Genomic DNA, 19984 nt, shown 5'->3' with positions numbered 1-19984 from the left:
ACTTGTTTCAGTGCCATTTAATACTACACCATTTCATTAAAAATTAATAATTTTCATTTCAAGCGTTCTTGGTTTAACAAAAGCGGCCAGTAAAATCATGTATATTTAATATTAGAATGGACATGACATCTAAATCATCTTACTAATGACACTAAAAATTAATGAACTAGAACTGACCAAACGTCTGCTTCATAAACAAATTTAAACAGTGTAGTAAAAATTTAGTTTCGTATCAATAATGGCAGACGGTGATCGCCAAACGTTAGCGACAGTATGGGGAGAATTTAGTCAATCAACAGGATTTCATGGTGTAAATAAACTTGCAAACGGCAATAAATTAAGATGGTAAAGTAGAAATATTTTGTTATTGTGTTAATGCTTAAAGTTTACTAAATAACTATACATTTAAGGTCCACCACCAGTTTGTTATAATTTGTTTTTAAACTATATAGGATTAGGTTTTATTTCATTTGATGACTTTTTACAAATATTCCGTTGAAAGCTTTTGCAAATGTTACTGAAAAAGCGACAATGACTCCATATAAGGCATAGTTGACACATAAAAAATGTCGAATTTGGGTTTGATGAGACTTATAATGTTTATGCTTATCAGTGGCGGATGCAGGGGGGGGGGGTTATTTCTATTTTTGAGGATTTATGAAATAACAACAAAATTCAAAACTTAAAATATCTTAATAAAACGCTAAAATCAAAGGTGAAATAAATCAACTTAAATGATATGATCAAATCGGGAACAGTCGCGTATTCAAGAGTTTAATGGACCGAAATACCTCACGGCTGAAAATCCACATGAATATACCTAGTAAACATTATATTTTCAATTTAGCCCTTTTGTAGAGTTTTCCCACGGTGTATTTTTTTGTAACATCGTGTTTAAGTGACTTTCGGATTTTTTAGTTTTTCATTATCAAACATGAGAACGCTTATAAATAATAAATTCCGGAATGCAGATATGATAAAAACAATTTAATATCATATGAAAGAGTGATGTAATATCAGATTATTATTACATGGCATTTTTCATATCGCATATATTATCAGCCCTAGGTTCAATATCAGCCCAAGAGCCGCATGGCTCGAGGGCTGATATTGACCGAGGGCTGATAATACATGCGATATGAAAATTGACATGTTATGATCTTTTTATCATATGCTTCAACAATGGAGAAAAATAACAGATCATATATTGATCCTTTTACGTGGTTCCCAAATAGAAGTTCAAAGATTGAAAAGTTCACGGACGTCGGACCCAATTTAGTACATTCGATATCAAATCTTTCTACCATATGCCTCAACAGAGGAGAAAACATTTTTAATATGGACGACTCGACAAATAAAAAAAAAAACAACAAAAAACAACCAATATACATAATGAACACTGTTTGGAAAAGTCAACCTTTTCAAAGTAACTTTCTAAATTATGTTTGAAATTTATAAAGAATGCATTTATTTAATAATTTGTTTGTTTGTTTTGTTTGTTTTGTTTGTTTTTTTGTTTGTTATTATTTTAAACAATATTTTTCAGTATCTAAATAATTGTTTTGTACACTATTTCGTAATGTTTTTCACTGAAAACGTAGCATTGAGGTGTATTTTCCGGAATTTGCCGAGTATCACCGGAATGCCATGTGATAACGTTACGGAAAGGCATGTGATAACAATCGAAGCATGTGATAAACTTTTCATATCAGCCCGCTATAAGCACCAATTCGAAAAATATGGAATTTACGTTAATTTAATGCCATTATCATACAGTAAAAATCATATGTTATTTAGTCTAAGTATATGATAACAGCTTTTATTTGACATCAAACTTTAATATCATATGAACATATAAATTGAGCGAATTGTACGATTTACAAATGTATGTAACATTTTTTTTTCAATCTTACCGTCTGTCAAGGTATATTACATTTCTTACATATATATATCACCAATAGTAAATTTTCACAAAAAATAGTGGAACAACCAATAAATTAGAAGTTTTGATATATATAAAAAAAAAAAGATGATAGAACATACACATCAACTTTTACACACCTTTTATAATACTCATCACATTACAATTCTGAAATATTCACTAATAACTACATTAGATGTATGTTTCATTAAAATACGTTATTATGATTGGCTAACTGCACATCATGTGTTATTCCTTAAGCATTTGCATTACACAATAAAACTTATCGGTCATGATGACACGAGGTCTCATAATAAAGTGCACAGGTAAATCAAATAAAAACTTGGTGTAAATTGTGTTTTCATGATCCTAGCTAAAAAATGTAATTATAAGTAAATATTAAATGCTTCTTTTTGTAACTTCATAGGGTTGTAAAAGCGTTGACCGTGCGCACATTTTTAGAATGAAGCGCTTCCGCGCTTCATACAAAATGTACTTCGGTCAACGCTTTTAACACCCCAATAAAGTTACAAAAAGAAGCATTCAATTCTTAAATGTCAATTTATTTTTTAGAACCAAGTACTATTTTGTGTCTTTTAAATGATATCTAAAAATGTGTTTTTTCGCCTTTTATCCAAAAAATTGCTATACGGAGAAGCATAAACACCACATAATTGCACGATGCTTTTTAGTTTTACTGAAAACTGGAGACTATGAAATGTTTTTACAGGTTGAAAACGTTCGATGATAGATGTCATTTTGTCAGACACTTTTTTTTCATTTGGTTCTTAAACTATGTCAAAAATGTGTATATCTAACAGAGTTTAACATTAAATTGTGCGTTTTACTCTTAAAAGACGTTTAACCGATCCGATTAACAGACCAACCGCCCATAAAGCCGTAAACTCAATATAGATTAACCGACTACTCTCTTGGTTAGCCAAGTGACGGCCGTGTACAGAGTCATTTTGAACAACTGGTAGTTAAACACTGTAAAAACAAAATTGTTATGCTCGAAGCGGTGTTCAAGCTTATAAATATCTTTCAGAAACAATTAGAAAAATATTTCGCTAAAATGGGCATTGACATTTTTAATTTTCGCTGAAATTGGTTAAAAATCAGGCGCTAAAATGGGTTCTACTTTGGCGCTAAAACGTCCGTTTTTTCGCTCAAAAGTCCTATCTATGCGCTAAAATGTCCACCGCCGATGCATATGTCGTTAGTAAATAAATTGTGCATTATAAATATTGCAATTAATCGTCCGTGGTAATTAAAACACTATACATGTTTTAACAAAGTTGTTGGCCTCGAAGCGTTGTTCAGGGTTGATGTCTACCAGATACAATTAGAGGTGTATATATCGTTAGTAAATAAAAATATTTTAATGATCAGTGGATATTGCAATTAATCGTCAACAGAAGCTATCAAAACTATATAAATAATTAAATTATGAATATTGTGAGTATGAAAGTGCCGAGAGATAACAGTTTATAAATAAAAATATAAAATTTCATATGAACCAAATCTAGTAATCTCAAGATTTGTCAACGACAGATTGATTGTTTTTTTTATGCCCCATTTATGGGTATTGTGTTTTCTCGTCCGTGCGTCCGTTCGTCCGACCGTTCGTTCGTTCGTTCGTCCGTTCATTCGTTCGTTCGTTCATTCGTTCGTTCTTCCGTCCATCTGTCTTCAGGTTAAAGTTTTTGGTCGAGGTAGTTTTTGATGAAGTTGAAGTCCAATCAACTTAAAACTTAATGCACATGTTCCCTATGATATGATCTTTCTAATTTTAATGCCAAATAAGTGATTTTTCACCCTTTTCACGGTCCATTGAACATAGAAAATGATAGTGCGGATGGGGCATCCGTGTACTGGGGACACATTCTCGTTTGTGGTCTGATTCAACGTTCAGTTCTTTTATTGATGTATGAAACCGGAGTGTTTGGAGAGAACCACCACCTTTTAGCAGGAAATCTGACCATCTTGTTTAAAAACAAAAATACATTTCCAAGTGACCTCTACTAAAATGTAATGAATCAAGCAAAAACATTTTTTTTATATTTCAATTTCCTGCATGTCTGCAGTTACCTTTCCCCATCAAGCTTAAAGTCGAAGTTTTGTAATGCAGAACTAAAGATGTATAAATAATTCATTACCAATAGTAATCAAATATGAAGTAAAAAGAATCGCCAACACTATCAAAAAGCGATCAGAGCTAAATAATCTATTTATTATGAATATTGGAAATATGATACAATCGAGGTACATGTATATTAACATTTTACTAGTAAAGTTTATAAAATTTTCAACATAAGTATGTTAGAATATATGAAAAAAATCTGGTAATCTCAATTTCGTTGACCATTGACTGTAACGATACTTTCAGCACGATTCACTATTCAGTGGCTGTTGTGGATGTATAGGGAACTGGAGTGTGTAGAAAAAACCATCACCCTTCCACAAGAAATGAAATGTGACCATCCTTTTACACCTTCCACGTGCGGGGCTCCAAATTACAACCTACAATGGTGCACGACTGTCTAGTGGTACAGTTGCATGAACAACTTAGACCACTCTACTAAGCCCCTTCCCCCAATTTGCATACGAAAAGAATATTGTACAATTTTTTTATTACATTGAATTAAATGGTGAAATTACCCAATTATTTAATTGTGTATTTTTTTTAATTTTTCAGTTTGTTTTGGCTGTGTTCATTTCTAGCATGCGCTGTGTACCTGACTTATGTGATGATTCAAGAATTAGGAAATTTCTACAATTATCCTACCTACACAACACTTGAAGTGGAGAGACATTCTGAAATTGAATTTCCTGCAGTAACTATTTGTAATTTAAATTCATTAAGCAAATCATTAGTCTTGAATGATTCTAGAGTAGACAATTACTATTTAAGCATTGGACCACGACAGATATTTAGTCTGTACAACGAGTTCAATTGGAGTGATCCTTTTTATGAACAAAACGGATTTTTCAAAAACAGAACTGTGGAAGAAATCTTATTGGAACATAAGGAATTACATAAAGGTCTGTTTAATTCCTTTATGTTTGATCAAACTCCCTACTTTTATCCCGAGGAATATTTCTCTGTGGAGTTAAAACCGAACGGACCATGCCTTACTTCGAACAAAACCAAAATATTCAAAACGTCATATACAGGGTCAGAATACAACTTTGTAATGTGGTTGAATGTAGACCGTAAGAATAGTTATTTTGGCCAATGGTTAGGAGAAGGGGTACAGGTAATATTATAATTATTACATATATACAATAACTCATAATAATTCATAATTATACATATTCATGTATATATAATAGCTCGTATACGTTACTGTTTATTTACATAAGTTAAAGAGTTTCGCAGTTCGGCAATGCAGTCCTTGACTACATAGTTACTTCCCTTACTGTAATAATCAACCTCCTGTAAATAGTTTGAGCAACTTTGTAGCGAACTTGCTGCGGACTTGCAGCTAGCGAATACGGAGTCTGTATTTGCGGCATGTTTGTTGCAAAAACGCTGCAGGTCTGCTGCACATAATTTACCATGCAAATGAGTATTTGCTGCAAACATTTTAATGCAAATTGATCTTTCACTTGCATGTTTCTCTGCTTATCTGCTGCGTGTTTGATATGTAATTCTTGCAATGCTCTTGCAAACTTTTTGAATTGTCAAAGATTTCTGCAATCTAGCTGTGAACATCTCTTATATTCTTGTTTTTTCCTGCAATTTTACTGCAATATTGCAGCAAAAAGCTGGAATGTTTGCAGGATGTTCGCAGCTAGCTGCAAACATCTGCAAACATTATTCAAACGGTGCCTGCAGTCTTTTTGTTTGCAGCGAACCTGCAGCAAGTCTGCAGCAGATCTGCTGTAAATATTTCAGTTCTTAAAGGGTTACAATCATTACAAAGACAATGTATATGTATATTTAGTATCAAGTGTCATTTCATGGTAGATAAAATGTTGTCATTCAAATACACCCATCAGAAACTGGAAACCGTTTTCTTTGGGGAATAACTCTAGCATTTGGCAATATTTCATCCAACTACTCATACAAAAACAAAAAGATGTAAAAACCCATTGTACTGGATTGTTTTCGTTAAAGAGCAATCTGTCAAATATTAAAATCTTGGAATATATGATAAATTAATGTAAATGACTTCTTCTTAAAGTAATTTTCCCGATTGATACCTTGATAAGAATCAAAACAGATTCGATAGTGGAATACGTGAACAATACGTGAGACGCTATCAAGAGCGGTGTTGTTTTATAATTTCCACGTTTTCATTGGTTAATTAAATTTTGTCAGCAGTTTTATTTCAGAAGAGATTTGTACCATCTCACTTCAACGGTTTTTCAATATGCTTATATATTGGCGAGTTTTGGATGTGTCTATGGGCCACTCGATATCTCTCGGCCGGAAGTCAGAATAAAATTCTCGGAACGTCTCGAAAGTTTTCGGTCATTTATACAGGTCTTAACAGGTTGTTATCTACGTCTTTGATATGCTCCCTTGATGGCCATTGACGACGCAATTATATTTGTTTTAAAACGACCACTGTACACTGTGTGTATCTGGGTCAATTATAACGTGGTAGCGTATGTTGTCTCGATAACATGTGAACTAATTATGTTTGAAGATTTAACCACGGGATACTGACTGTGTATTTCATCATAGACTTACGGGAGAGAAGATTCTGGTTAAAATATTAATATTAGATCGGAAAACAGAAAGATAATATTCTTATCAAAAGTATTTAATTCAATCGGAATCAAAGAAATGTATACAAAATATATACTGTATTTATGTTTCTGAAGAAACTAACAATGATTGAAATCAGAATATTTTCAGAGTTGCAATTAAGAAATAAGTATTCAATATTACAAGATACTCTGCTTTGATATTTTTAAATATTCATTTGTAAAGAAATCATAAAAATTAAATCTAAATAAATTCTTGCATCCTACAAAAAAAAACAATGTTTATAAACAATTATCATTATATTTCTACGTTAATTATTTCATACCATTTTAGTATTTAGGTTTTATGAGTAATTATTATTTATTTTTTTGTATTGTAATATATCCATAAAACGGAAAGTAAGATAAATTTAGTAAATATTTAAATTTTAAACGATCGTGAATAAAAGTACTTGTGTGTTTTCAATTCATAAAGCATGATTTTGAATCCTTGCAACTCACAACAACCGTAAAATAATTTACAATAATCACAACAAAATTTAATTACAACCATAATGTTGATTATTTTATACCGTTTTAGTATGGATTTAGAAGTCTTTGCTTAGTTATATTTTGTATATTAATATATTCACATAGTGGAATTTTAGAATTTAAAAGTAGATTCATTCGATAAATAAACTGTCCATCCGTAAATACTTGACGTTCGTGTTTATTGATATTACATATATTCAAAAGAATTTGGAAAAAAAATACTAACAGGAACGTAAGTTTTTTATAAAATTTAAATTCAATTTTTGATTGTTTGTTTTTATAGTTTAACTGTATAGCATCTACGTATTTGTACTATATGGTACGGGTTTGAAAATTGTATTAATTGTGTTGACCAACTATCCTACACCTCTTGATGCATTCACATTATAGATCACATTTCAAAAGCACACTATCGGTTTGCGTTCTCAAAAATTCTGGATAAAATGTCAATAAATCCGAGTCAAAACATTTAATGTAGGCCGTTTGACATTCGAATTCAACTATTAGATTAAGATATGTGATGATGCAAATGCGTATTCTTTTCCTGAGTATCAGTGAGATGCTTTCTATTTACTATTTCGTGCGCTAAGATACTACTTGCATGCAATACTATTAAATTCACTCGTGAAAGCTTATTTCCGTTTTTGTTATCTAAATTCAGGACACGGCAGAAAGAGCTTCACATGTGACTTTCATGCACGGTCATCATTTCTAACGGTATTCTGACCTCGAATTGTCAGTTTCTCTTTTGTTTCTTTTTTGAGTCACTGTCCCATTTTAAACTTTGACCTTTTCGAAAAGCTGAGGATTGTCTACCCAAGGAATAGATTCCTTAACTTTGTAATGTATTTAGCCTTTTAACTTTTTTCATTCGAGCGTCACTGATGCTATTTTTGTATCTACTGAACTCGTGTCTGACGTACATTATTATATCTACATTCCTTTTTATATAAATTGGTTGTTTTGAAAGTGTGTACAGGTATTCATAAACTTCTGAATTAAGAAATTCTTCGGCAAAACTAAGTTTCCCTGTAGAATGTTTGAATTGATTTAAGTAAAATCAGGAAATCCTTAAAATTTGAGATGTTTTATGAGACCAAAATAAGTCTCTTCATAAGATGTCCCAATCAATTGCATGCCACAAGTTTCACCGCATACAACATTTACCATGAGTAAAGACAGCTTCAAATACGAGTTGAGAATATAAAGGCATTCATGTAGGAAACAAAATATAAAGATATGATGGATAAAATAAATGCATCCAGAATTCCACATTATAAAGCAAACTGAGTAGGTTTGTGCAATTTGCATAAGTCATCCGGTTAGTAGAAATTAGTATTTGCCAAAGGGTTATAATCGGAAAAATTATGTACATTCCCAAGTAATAAATAAAATAGCCGAACTTTAAAATAACTATTCAAATAGAAGCTGTAAATATATACTTTCAACTGGCTTCTTATATTCACAGTCAATTATTTCAATTCAAAAGCAAACAAAAATTCAGCAACAATCTTTTGCCGGTGACCTGGCAGTCAGCGGTCTTTGGTTCATGTATTGCTTTTCTTTTTTTAAAGAAAGCAACTTGTTTCCATCACGGATTTCCTCTCGTACTTGTGGTGAGCGTTGCTAGATTTTAATGAAATGCGTAAAGGTTAAATTCACCGTCTGCTTCGAAAAGTTGTTGGTGAATAAGAATACAGTAATAAAATGATTTAATAGCAGTAAATTTCTGAAGATTTGGATAAAATAAAGGTTTATTTAAAAAATTTAGTATATGGCCATGTCTTGTATAGTAAAACTTAGCCATGTATATCGAACATTTTCAACTTTTTTGTTACATTCGAATGATCATATTTCTGTAAAAGAGGGGCAAAAGATACCAGAGGGACAGTCAAACTCATAGATTGAAAATAAACTGCATTACAACGCCATGGCTAAAAAATAAACAGACAAATAATAGTACACAAGACACAACATAGACAACTAAGCAACATGCACCCCAGGAAAAAAACGGGGGTGATCTCAGGTACTCTGGAAGGGTAAGCAGATCGATTCACAAGTTGTGCTATTATAGGCAAACCTTTTCCGATTCTGCTACCTTGCATTTAATATTAGATTGGCGAATGGTTGTGATTGATTGATTGTTGTTTGCTGTACGTCCAGTGGTAAATATTTCATGCAAGTTCAGGACGAAAACAAATTAATAATACATACAATAACTAGGTCTTTATAATAGCGGTCGACCAGGATGAACTGGAGAAATAAAGATTGTCATTTGAAAATGAGGGTGCATTAAATAGATACAATGATTTTGTCTTACACTAGGCCACCTACGGACCCATTAGAAATTTGTTGCAAGTGACATTTACATACAGGGAGTATGACATTCTCTCTACACAAAACATCGGGTTAACGTCTCTATTCTGACGTGGCTGCGAATTTTCAAGGGTTTTACTTCGGTCGGAAGCAAACCAAAAAGATAGCATATTTCGTTACCAAGATCAATGTTTGGATGTTGAAAGGTATTTACCATTACCATCTGTACTTGAAATTTAAAATTATTTAAATTAATTTGTACATGAAGGGACAACAACTGTAAACACATTGCAGATTCATGGTCATCGTTGTGCAAATAATTGCGCAATTATTGTAGACAGATAAGTATGATGGATATAAACTTGTAATCATTTTTCACCATGGTCTTGTTTCTTAACAAAGCATAAAATTTAACTGGAAAATTGTTGCCCTTTAAATGTTTGTTTAACTCATTTCATTTAAACATAAAACCTGACTTTTTCTAATAGTTCACAGTTCACGACAAGGAGGAAGATCCCCACTTTCAAGGCTCCAGTGGATACTATATTGAACCTGGCCACGAGTATTACGGCGCGCTTAGGAAATACACTGTAAGTTATTCTGTCAACAAATATTACATGAAGCATACATGTATCGCTTGGTGGTCATATAACGGCTACCTATGTGTATTCCTTGATCTCGTATGTCGATGGGATTTCGACTATCTGATGTTTACCCCTACATCTCCTATTAGCAAATTACAATATCATTGTGCACTGCCATAATGTATTCATATAGATCCATTAAATTTAATTGGTAATTAAGAATTGGTAATCATCTTGTAATCGTTTCATATGCAAAAAAGTAACCAAAACAAAATAAACATTGCGAAAACAACAACAAAATAGAAACTACTAGTAATAAATCATATAAAAAAACACTACAAAAATAAAGCTGACTATTGAGCACCACAAACCTAAAACTCCGAAACAGTTGCTAAACTAAAACTGATAAGTAAACAACGTTTGCAGCAACGACGTCACAACTGGTACGGGGTGTTTTACAAACACAAATTAAAAATTCGAGTTCACTACAGAAAGGTATGTGAAGAAAGAAAGGCGCTTATCGAACTAAGGAATGAATAACGAATTGAACAATCATGCAACGGACCTACATGTGGTTAATAACGATATACAGGTAGAAATCTCAACGAGATTGATTTTCTTGCTTGAGCCGGTACGGCGAAATCAAGAAAAGCAATCGAATTGAGATGACCAATGATAATCTGTTCGTCGCTATTTTACATATGAAGACGTTGTTAATTTCATTTAATGTAGATTCATGGTATACCGCAATCTTGGATTGTACAAATGCAGTACACAATCGGTATAACTCTCAGTCAAAATACACAAATTTGAAGACAGATGTGTAATTTTATTGGTTAGACTTTTATCTGTACAACGAAAACTGAATGATTTATTACATTACTTTAAATGTTTAACAAATATATAATTTTTGTGTTTTTTAGAATCAATTTTTCAAATTAGTCATTTTAGGGAGATAAATTTGTTTGTAAATAATTTATACTGGATTAATAGGCAAATTAAAAGAAAATAGAAAAAAAATTACATGGAGGTGACATCATTGTTTCTTTTTATTTTCTTAAAAAATATTATTAAACTTATCTTTTCATAGTTTATTTCAAAATTCTCTCTCATAGATTTCTTTTTATGCAGAATCATGTGATTTTTCGTGATCAATCTAAGCAAATTTGGGCATTTTTGAACGAATCGTAGCTTGCAAAATAGCGCTGTGACCCGTACTTTTTATCATATTTTGGAAAAAAGCATAGTTAAATCTTCATTTTGAAAAAGGATAAGAAAATTCTATCCGAGGAAATTTATATCAATGATCTACCTTCAGTTAATATAAATTAATCTAAAACCTAATTTGCGCACAAAAATAAATTAATCTTATTCCTTGACACATTTGGATTTCTTGACATATATTGGGTAAAACTTAAAAACATCTACATTTAGTATCATTGATGCGACTGTCATACAAGTGAAAGCTAGGTTAAGCTAGATTTAAAACCAAGTTTAATTCACCATTTTGTACGTAAGAAGGTGACTGTACCAAAATGTCAGGAATATGACAGTTGTTGTCCATTCGTTTGGTGTGTTTCAGCTTTTGATTTTGCCATTCGATTATGGACTTTTCTTTTTGAATTTTCCGCGGAGTTTAGTATTTTTGTGATTTTATTTTTAAGTATGAATATTTGTCAGAACCGTTTAGAGCGACACCAACAGAGTTCTGCAGAGAATCTTTTGAAGATGGAAAGAAGTATTTATCAACAAATTGTTGGAAGGAATGCTATGTCAGTTATATTTATGGGGCCTGTAAATGTATTGATTTTGATTACAAAGGTATGAACATGTATATGTGAAATTTTTCTTAGTAGACATTTCGCGGATGAATGTATGTTTATGCGTAACGAAACAGACATAAGTACAAAATGTAGTAGCCCCACTTGCTAATGAGGTAACGGTTAACGGTAAATGAACATTCTTCTGTCTTCATTCAGTAAACTGTTCAATACTATGAAGACTTAGACTTAAAGAGAACATTCCTCCCGGCTTTGTTTGGGACATAGACTCACTGATTATATTGAAAATGTTGTTGAAATTATATATATATCGTAAATATGAATAATTGATGGAAATATTTTACAATGAGTTACAATGTTAAACAATCCTAGCGAAATAAAGATGTATACTATAAGTATTGAAATTTAATAAATATTTTACGAGCCATCTTCTTTAATTTAAAATTGACATCAAACATGGTCATTATTCTACACAACGGAGAATTGATTTCAACCGTTATAGCGAAATACACGAACAATGTGTAAAATATTGTTGATAATAAGGTAAACAAAGGTATCATGAATTGCATGGTAATCGTGGAAAACAAGTCCAGTAACAACTTTTGTAAAGTAGAATCATTATAAAATAACATTTTAAATTAAGCATATCAATATTGTATGTAAACTGCTATTCGCAATTAATGATATCCAGGTAAAATATCTTGAATTGTGGTTTATTTGTAGATTACCCCATTTGTTCTAAGTATGATTATTTCAAGTGTGCAAGACCAGCAAAAGGTATGAAGCAAGAAGTATGAAGTAAGATGGACAGGACAGTAAATATTATCAGTTTAGATAAAAAAAAAAAAAAAAAAGAAATTCATTTCGTTGAGAATAGTTGTCAAATTAAAGCAACAGTTAGTTGTCCGTCCGCGCATAAAAAATAGCAGTTGTTATCTTATAGTTCGTTTCTGCATTGTCGTTTGTTTTCGTTCACTCCAGTGTTTCTTTTGTTTCGTTGTTTTTCCTCTTATAGTTCATGTGTTTCCCTCTGTTTTAGTTTGTAACCTAGATTTGTTTTCTCTCAATCGATTGATGACATTTAAACAGCGGTGTACTACTGTTGCCTTTTTTACAGAAGTTTAAATTCGTAAATCAATTAAGACACCACATCGATTTCAATTTCAAAAGAAGTGATCGAGACCGAGTGCGTTGACAGATTATTTTTTCCTACTGTTAAGGGCGAGATTAAAAGAAATTTAGAATTAAAAAATTAGATTTTAGGTCAGAAAAACATTAATTAAGGTGACTGGGGCGTCCATATATTTGTTTCATAATTTGTCAAAATGATTTTTTTATGCTTTTTTTCAAAAATATAATAAAGAGTATGCGAAACGGGACTTTTTTCATGCTATAGGTTGTGCAAATATTGTCAGATTTTGTATCCAATTTTGTGTGATAAAAAGAAAACTACAAAAAATGTGAGAAAATAGGTCTTATAACATGTTTGAAGATAAGAAAACATGGGGTCTCTTGACTTGTTTTCTTGCTACATTAATTAAAAACACTTTCTATAACAAAATTACTGTATCATGTTTATCTGAGTTATCTCCTCTACTATCTTAGTATTTCCCCCTTATTTCGCAAAGTTGAAAAAAAAATGAATCAAACACAAATATTATGTCTTTTTTTTGTTTTGAAAATATAGTTAGTATTAAATAATACACTTAACTTTCTAAACGTTCACTAAAATTCTTGCACATGAAATACATATTACTTTCAAAATTTGCACATAACATTAAAGATCTAGGCGAATGTTTTTTGGTACTTCAAAATCCAAGATGGAGGAAGACACCCGAGCCACATTTTTTATTTATTTTATTCTTATTTTTTACCAATCTTTTTGTTAGTTCACACAAAACATCTTACTAATTAGTTTTGCAAAACTCACATACACAAATTTAGGCATATTTCGGTTTGTACAAAATATTTGGCAAATAAATCCACATACACAATTTGGCATATCAAAACTATGAGCTCTTTACTTGGCTGCTGGTGTACCAGGACAACGTTGTTGCCATGCACTGCTTTTTGCTTGGCCTAGCTTTCCTCCTGATCCTACTTTTGGTGGCTCCTTGTTTATTAATTATTTATTTTTACGTATATATTTTTTTATTTTATGTTTTCTATAAAAAATAATTTTCATATTATTTTATTTTATCTATTTTTATATTCTTTGCTTTATTTTATTTATTAACATATTCATCAATATATTTATTCATTTAATTATTCAGATTTTTTTTCTATATTATTTTTTATTAAGTTTTTTTTTGTCATTCTTAATTATTTAATGCCAAAAAAAAAGGCACAAGCCAGGGCCGACCGTGCGAGGGCTGTACAGCCAGTCAATGTCATTAAAAGCTTCCATTTGTTGTAGCCACCTTAAAGTAATATACCAGTAAGATAAAAAACAAACTTGACAGGTTATGAAAATCCTTTTTGAGATATTTGATTTTTGTAAAATGACTGGGAAAAGCTGCCTATTACATTAGTATATTAACATGATTAAGCATTGACATGATTGTGGTCTCACTGAATTGAAAGAAAAAAATATCTAGAATCTGTTTATGGATGACCTTTTTGTACTTAGGTGAGGTTTTGGAATAAGTGTCAAATGTTCGGACCCCTTGGTGTTTTTCCTTACGATACAAGGTAAACTATTTCCCCCATAACACCTATTTATCTTTTAACATAAGACTGAATAGCTCATAAAAGGTCATTCGACAAAATTTTAGCAGATTCTTGATTTTCTTTCTTTTGATTTGAGACCCAAATAATACCAATGCAAATATAAGGTAAAAGTTCAAGTCAGCCTTCTCCCATCATATTTTATGAATCAAATATCTCGAAAAATGAACATTTTGGAAAGGATCGCGTGTCTATTTGATCTTATCTAATTCCAACTGGTCTGCAAATGTTTGATAGGCACCATCCAAGATGACAACTATATTAGGTTGATATTGATTATAAAACACACGTGTAACAGAGCAATCATAACATATTTTGTATGAATAATTGAATTTTGAAATTTTCGTGCTTCTAAAACCAAGTTTAAATTTACTGAAAAAAATATCAGTTTATGAAACTTAATGAAATCATTCTAGAAGCGATGACAATGACATTTAAAAAGACACTGCAATAATTTGTATAGATTTAAGCATCGGTATCATTATATATGTCCTTGGAAATGCCAAGCGACCAAAAGTGCAATGTACACTTGAAAAACTAGAATTTACTAAACATATTTTTTTCTATTTGTATTTTTTTCTTTTTCTGTCCATTAATTGATTTGAAAAAGAGTCGAGGTACATTTTGTACTAAGTAAATTTTATTTTCTAATATAACGCCTTCCTGTTACCATTAAATACGAGGTCTTTATACTTATACTTTCTTTTTTTTAAATTTTCATAGGAGAATTTTATGGAAACTCCAAAATGAAGACAGGTTGTCATTGTCCACCTGCATGTTCTAGCACACGATACGAAGTAACACTTTCTTCATCCGTGTTTCCGTCGGACTTCTACAATGATTTTCTTCTAAAGGCAGTTAATGAATTTGAACAACTATGTAATTTCTCAAAAATCAGACCTTGGTTTTGTCAAAGCTCTTATTTCCTTGCCCGGCTTTGGCTATACTTGAATCTTTTTGAGTTTTCATGCTCTATTGTTTTTCCTCTATGTTTGGAGATTTCAAATGTTTGGCCTCAAGCAATGGCAAAGATACATTTATTATCGAAATACGCATCTTGTGCATCGGAATTTGTACCGCTACAGTTATTGTTGATTTTCAGTGATTCTCGAAGCCAGGATCTATTTTACATGATTGTTTTGCTTTTATATATACATATATTAGAGCGTCCCATTAAAACGCTATTCCTTACCTGCCCATTGTCTGTAAATTTTGGGTTTTATAAAACATAAAGTATTCTTATGAAGGGTGTTACAAGAAGCAGGAAACACTTTTAGCTTTTGAAAACTTGGTTAGTTTCAGGTTGTGGTTTTTGTCTTATCTCAAAAGACAATTATTAAATTTCATCTGGTTTAAGCATTATTTATTCAGACTATACCTCACAAATTGCCCTTACTAACATTTTTTTTCACCTTTCAGAAAAAACTTTATAGGCATTCACATCTACTTTGATGAACTAAAAACAACAATTGTAAAACAGTTACCTGTTTATGGATCATCGGTGGAGATATTTGGTTAGTTTTATATGTCATTATGTTTAACTCTCTACATTGGTTAGTTTTATATGTGATTACATTTAAATTCTCTACAACCTAATTATATTCAATGAAAATGCAAAATTTCGGGTGTCTGTAGTACTTTTCTGGTTTTACCGTTACCATGCATGGTTTAAAAATAAAAATAAACCTAGATCTATTACAAGGACTTTACTTGTATGATAAAAAAAGGGAGCTTAAAAGAATATAAAAATTCGCCTAAAGATAACTTTAAATGAGAGAGTTACCTGTTGAAGTTATATTTTATATATTCGGAAAATCTAATAGAATACTAATATATACAAGACAGAAAGTCACACATGTTTAATTGCACAAAACAATGAAGAATAAGTTATCAATGTTATTTTGAAAGAGTGCATTTATGTGTAGATTGTAGATTTGACCCTACTCTCATATTCATAGCATAAAGTCATTTTAACAATCTTATATTTGTGAATGAGTTAGAAGAATTAACGCATCAATACACGTACAATTCCTCTAATTTAACTTATGTTATCTAATTGGGATGGAGACACACGTGAGTTTCCTGATACTAATCTTCTTCAACAGTATATACAAGTATAGGCAACAGTATTACACCGCTGTTCAAAACTCATAAATCGATTGAAAAAAAATGGGTTAAAAATTGAGAATGTAAAAAAGAAATGAGCAAAAAGACAACAACCCGACCAAAGAGTAGAATACAGTATGAAAATCTACACCAAAAATGATTTACCAGCTTTGTGTTACTTTCAGGAAATCTCGGGGGACAGATGGGATTATTCCTAGGAGCCAGTATACTCACCATTACAGAGCTTGTAGAATTTTTGGGGTTTGTTTTGTGGTTTATCTGGAAGAAATGCAAAAACCGAAATCGTACAAACTTTTCAAAAGAAAAGAATGTCATTGCCACACTCCAAGAAATGTAAACACGTGTAGTCATGAATTATAAAGAAATTTAACTTATCCGTCTATCTATGTTACTCACTTCTTAGGAAGAAAGATAAGAAGTTAGCACTATCCTTTAACTCTACGTTTCGCTATATAGATGATGTTCTTTCACTAAATAATTCAAAATTTGGTGACTATGTGGAACGCATCTATCCAATCGAGCTAGAGATAAAGGATACTACAGATACAGTTAAGTCGGCCTCATATCTTGACTTACATCTAGAAATTGACAATGAGGGTCGGTTGAAAACAAAACTTTACGACAAAAGAGATAATTTCAGCTTTCCAATTGTGAACTTTCCATTTCTAAGTAGCAACATTCCAGCAGCACCTGCATACGGGGTATATATCTCCCAATTGATACGATATTCCCGTGCTTGCATTTCCTATCATGATTTTCTTGATAAAGGGTTGCTGCTCACAAGGAAGCTATTAAACCAAGAGTTCCAAATGGTGAAGTTGAAATCATCCTTTCGTAAATTTTACGGACGCCATCACGAGTTGGTTGACCGTTATGGAATAACCGTATCACAAATGATATCGGATATGTTCCTTACGTCGTAACTACAATCCCCTTCCCTTTCCTGAATGTGACCTACCGAATTAGACTATTTACCGGATTTGTTATCACATAAGCAACACGACGGGTGCCGCATGTGGAGCAGGATCTGCTTACCCTTCCGGAGCACCTGAGATCACCCCTAGTTTTTGGTGGGGTTCGTGTTGTTTATTCTTTAGTTTTCTATGTTGTGTCGTGTGTACTATTGTTTTTCTGTTTGTCTTTTTCATTTTTAGCCATGGCGTTGTCAGTTTGTTTTAGATTTATGAGTTTGACTGTCCCTTTGGTATCTTTCGTCCCTCTTTTACTCCTAATCATGTTAATTGTAAACACATATGATATAATTATATCAATACATTCATCATTGATACAAGGATTACCAGTATGTAAACCAGACGCGCGTTTATTCTACAAAGAATCACCAGTGAAGCTCGAATCAAAACAGTGTAAAGGGCCTAGTGAAATACGAAGTTTGCGAGTACTGAGGATCCAAAATTCCGGAAGGTTTTGCTAAATACAGCTAAGATAGTCTATTCCTGGAGACTGAAAATATATATTACAGTGTTGTTTTAACAACCTTGACAAACTGTTGAATAACGGCTGAATAAATCACAAACATGTATATGTTTCATGACCAATATAATTCATTGTACAGACTTTAACAGTTCGGGAACACACCCTCTATATAATGTTTATACCGGTATAGAGGGTTATAATTTTTAGTCTGGATTTAAAGCAAAACATGGCAAATACACATTTTCTACTTATGATGGCAATAACCTGCAACATTTAGTGCACCAATTGATGTACTTTATCTAATATGCATATGTTAAGTTAATTGCTAAGCTGACTGTATACTAGTATACAATTAATTGTTCATAACAATTGAAAGCTGTGATGATCAGATAAACTCATGTAGGGGCTTTTTATAGCTGCAAATGTGGTGTGGGCTTTGCTCATTGTTGAAAGCCGTACGGTGACTTATAGTTGTTAATTTCTGTGACGAGTTGTCTCATTGGCAATCATACCAAATATTCTTTTTTATATCCATGCACTCATTTAGACTAAATGAACATATTTATATTGTTAAATTTAACATAAAATTTAAGGTATACACTAGATTGCATGTTCAGAAAACTGAGCATCCCAATTTTTAGTATAATTTATATATCAAATGTTTATATAACAAGCGTAAGAAATTCTAATTTGCCAGTTTCCTGCTTTAAATCCAGTATAAACAAATGTATCCCTCTACAGGGATAATTTTATTCCTTATACAGGTATAAATATTATATAGAGGGTTTGTTCCCGACCTATAATGTCAAAGGTATAATAGTGTCTGGGACTCTCATAAAAAATGTTTTTGTTCTGCGAATATGTTTAATGTAAATTATATAACATAATCTTCAATTTGCATTATCAGATTAAAAAAATATGGTTTACCGGCCTCACGATGCATTGTACTTGAAGTGTGCAATAGTTTTCAGGCCTGAAACAGTGATATTTCCAATGAAGTGACCACTGTCCAGTAGGAAATTTTTTCGAGCTCTTTAAATATGTATAATGTCATTTCAAAAACAATTCTTCTTCGAAAAACACGAAGAACTTGCACTGAAACTGGATGTGTTAACTTTTTATCAGGACCTGAACTAAAAGTAAGAACACCATAATATTCAGAATGCTATTAAAAAAGTGTTTCAAAAGCTTAACAAATTTTGTAAATTTTGTCCATCGATAAAACTCGTCTGTTGCTAATCTTATCCCAAAATATACCTGACAGAGGTATTTTTATCGTTCGGCTGCTGTTCTATTGACTGATGTGCAATATCTCCAATCATTTATATCCTCTGTATCATACTGGGTGCCAAACTACCTATTAAGATTTTGTAAAACGTGATGTGTATATTGAAATAAGAAGATGAGGTTTGAGTGCCAAATTGTGACATCTTTCCATCCAAATAAACTCATCATAGATACCAGGACTTAATTTTGTATATACGCCAGACGCGTGTTTCGTCTACAAAAGACTCATCAGTGACGCTCGAATCCAAAAAGTTAAAAAGGTCAAATAAAGTACGAAGTTGAAGAGCATTAATGACCAAAATTCCTAAAGGTTTTGCCAAATACAGCTAAGGTAATCTATGCCTGAGGTAGAAAAGCCTTAGTATTTCAAAAATTCTAAATTTTGTAAAGACACTTTGTCATAGGTTCAACGCTGAAAAGTACGCTATAAAGGGACCAACACTTACTAGTGTAAAACAATTAAAAAACAAACCAAAAAAAAAAAAAAAAACACAAAAAACAACAGCATAATTTATATACAAAAGAAGAAGAAAAAATATCCAATAAACAAAAGAAAT

At 31.7% G+C, this 19984-nt stretch overlaps 1 protein-coding gene across 1 annotated transcript; it reads left to right on the top strand.

Annotated features, from left to right (window-relative positions):
- Positions 1 to 221: 221 nt before the first annotated feature.
- LOC143079913 (acid-sensing ion channel 1A-like) lies at positions 222 to 17082 on the top strand. The gene is made up of 6 exons (XM_076255543.1): positions 222 to 345; positions 4620 to 5181; positions 9976 to 10077; positions 11736 to 11892; positions 12576 to 12629; positions 16871 to 17082. Exons 1-6 carry the CDS (start codon positions 239 to 241, stop codon positions 17041 to 17043), a joined length of 1155 nt encoding a protein of 384 aa, XP_076111658.1. The 5' UTR covers positions 222 to 238; the 3' UTR covers positions 17044 to 17082.
- Positions 17083 to 19984: the final 2902 nt, after the last annotated feature.

Source organism: Mytilus galloprovincialis, chromosome 6, assembly GCF_965363235.1.
Source record: "Mytilus galloprovincialis chromosome 6, xbMytGall1.hap1.1, whole genome shotgun sequence".
NCBI classification, from domain to species: Eukaryota; Metazoa; Mollusca; class Bivalvia; order Mytilida; family Mytilidae; genus Mytilus; species Mytilus galloprovincialis.
This window is presented reverse-complemented; position numbering and strand designations above follow the sequence as displayed.

Excerpts from the sequence above, each read along its gene's own strand:
- LOC143079913 (XM_076255543.1), top strand. The coding sequence starts at position 239 with ATGGCAGACGGTGATCGCCAAACGTTAGCGACAGTATGGGGAGAATTT. Across the intron at positions 5,182-9,975 it reads GGTTAGGAGAAGGGGTACAG|TTCACAGTTCACGACAAGGA; the intron begins GTAATATTATAA and ends TTTTTCTAATAG. Across the intron at positions 12,630-16,870 it reads GTGTGCAAGACCAGCAAAAG|GAAATCTCGGGGGACAGATG; the intron begins GTATGAAGCAAG and ends TGTTACTTTCAG.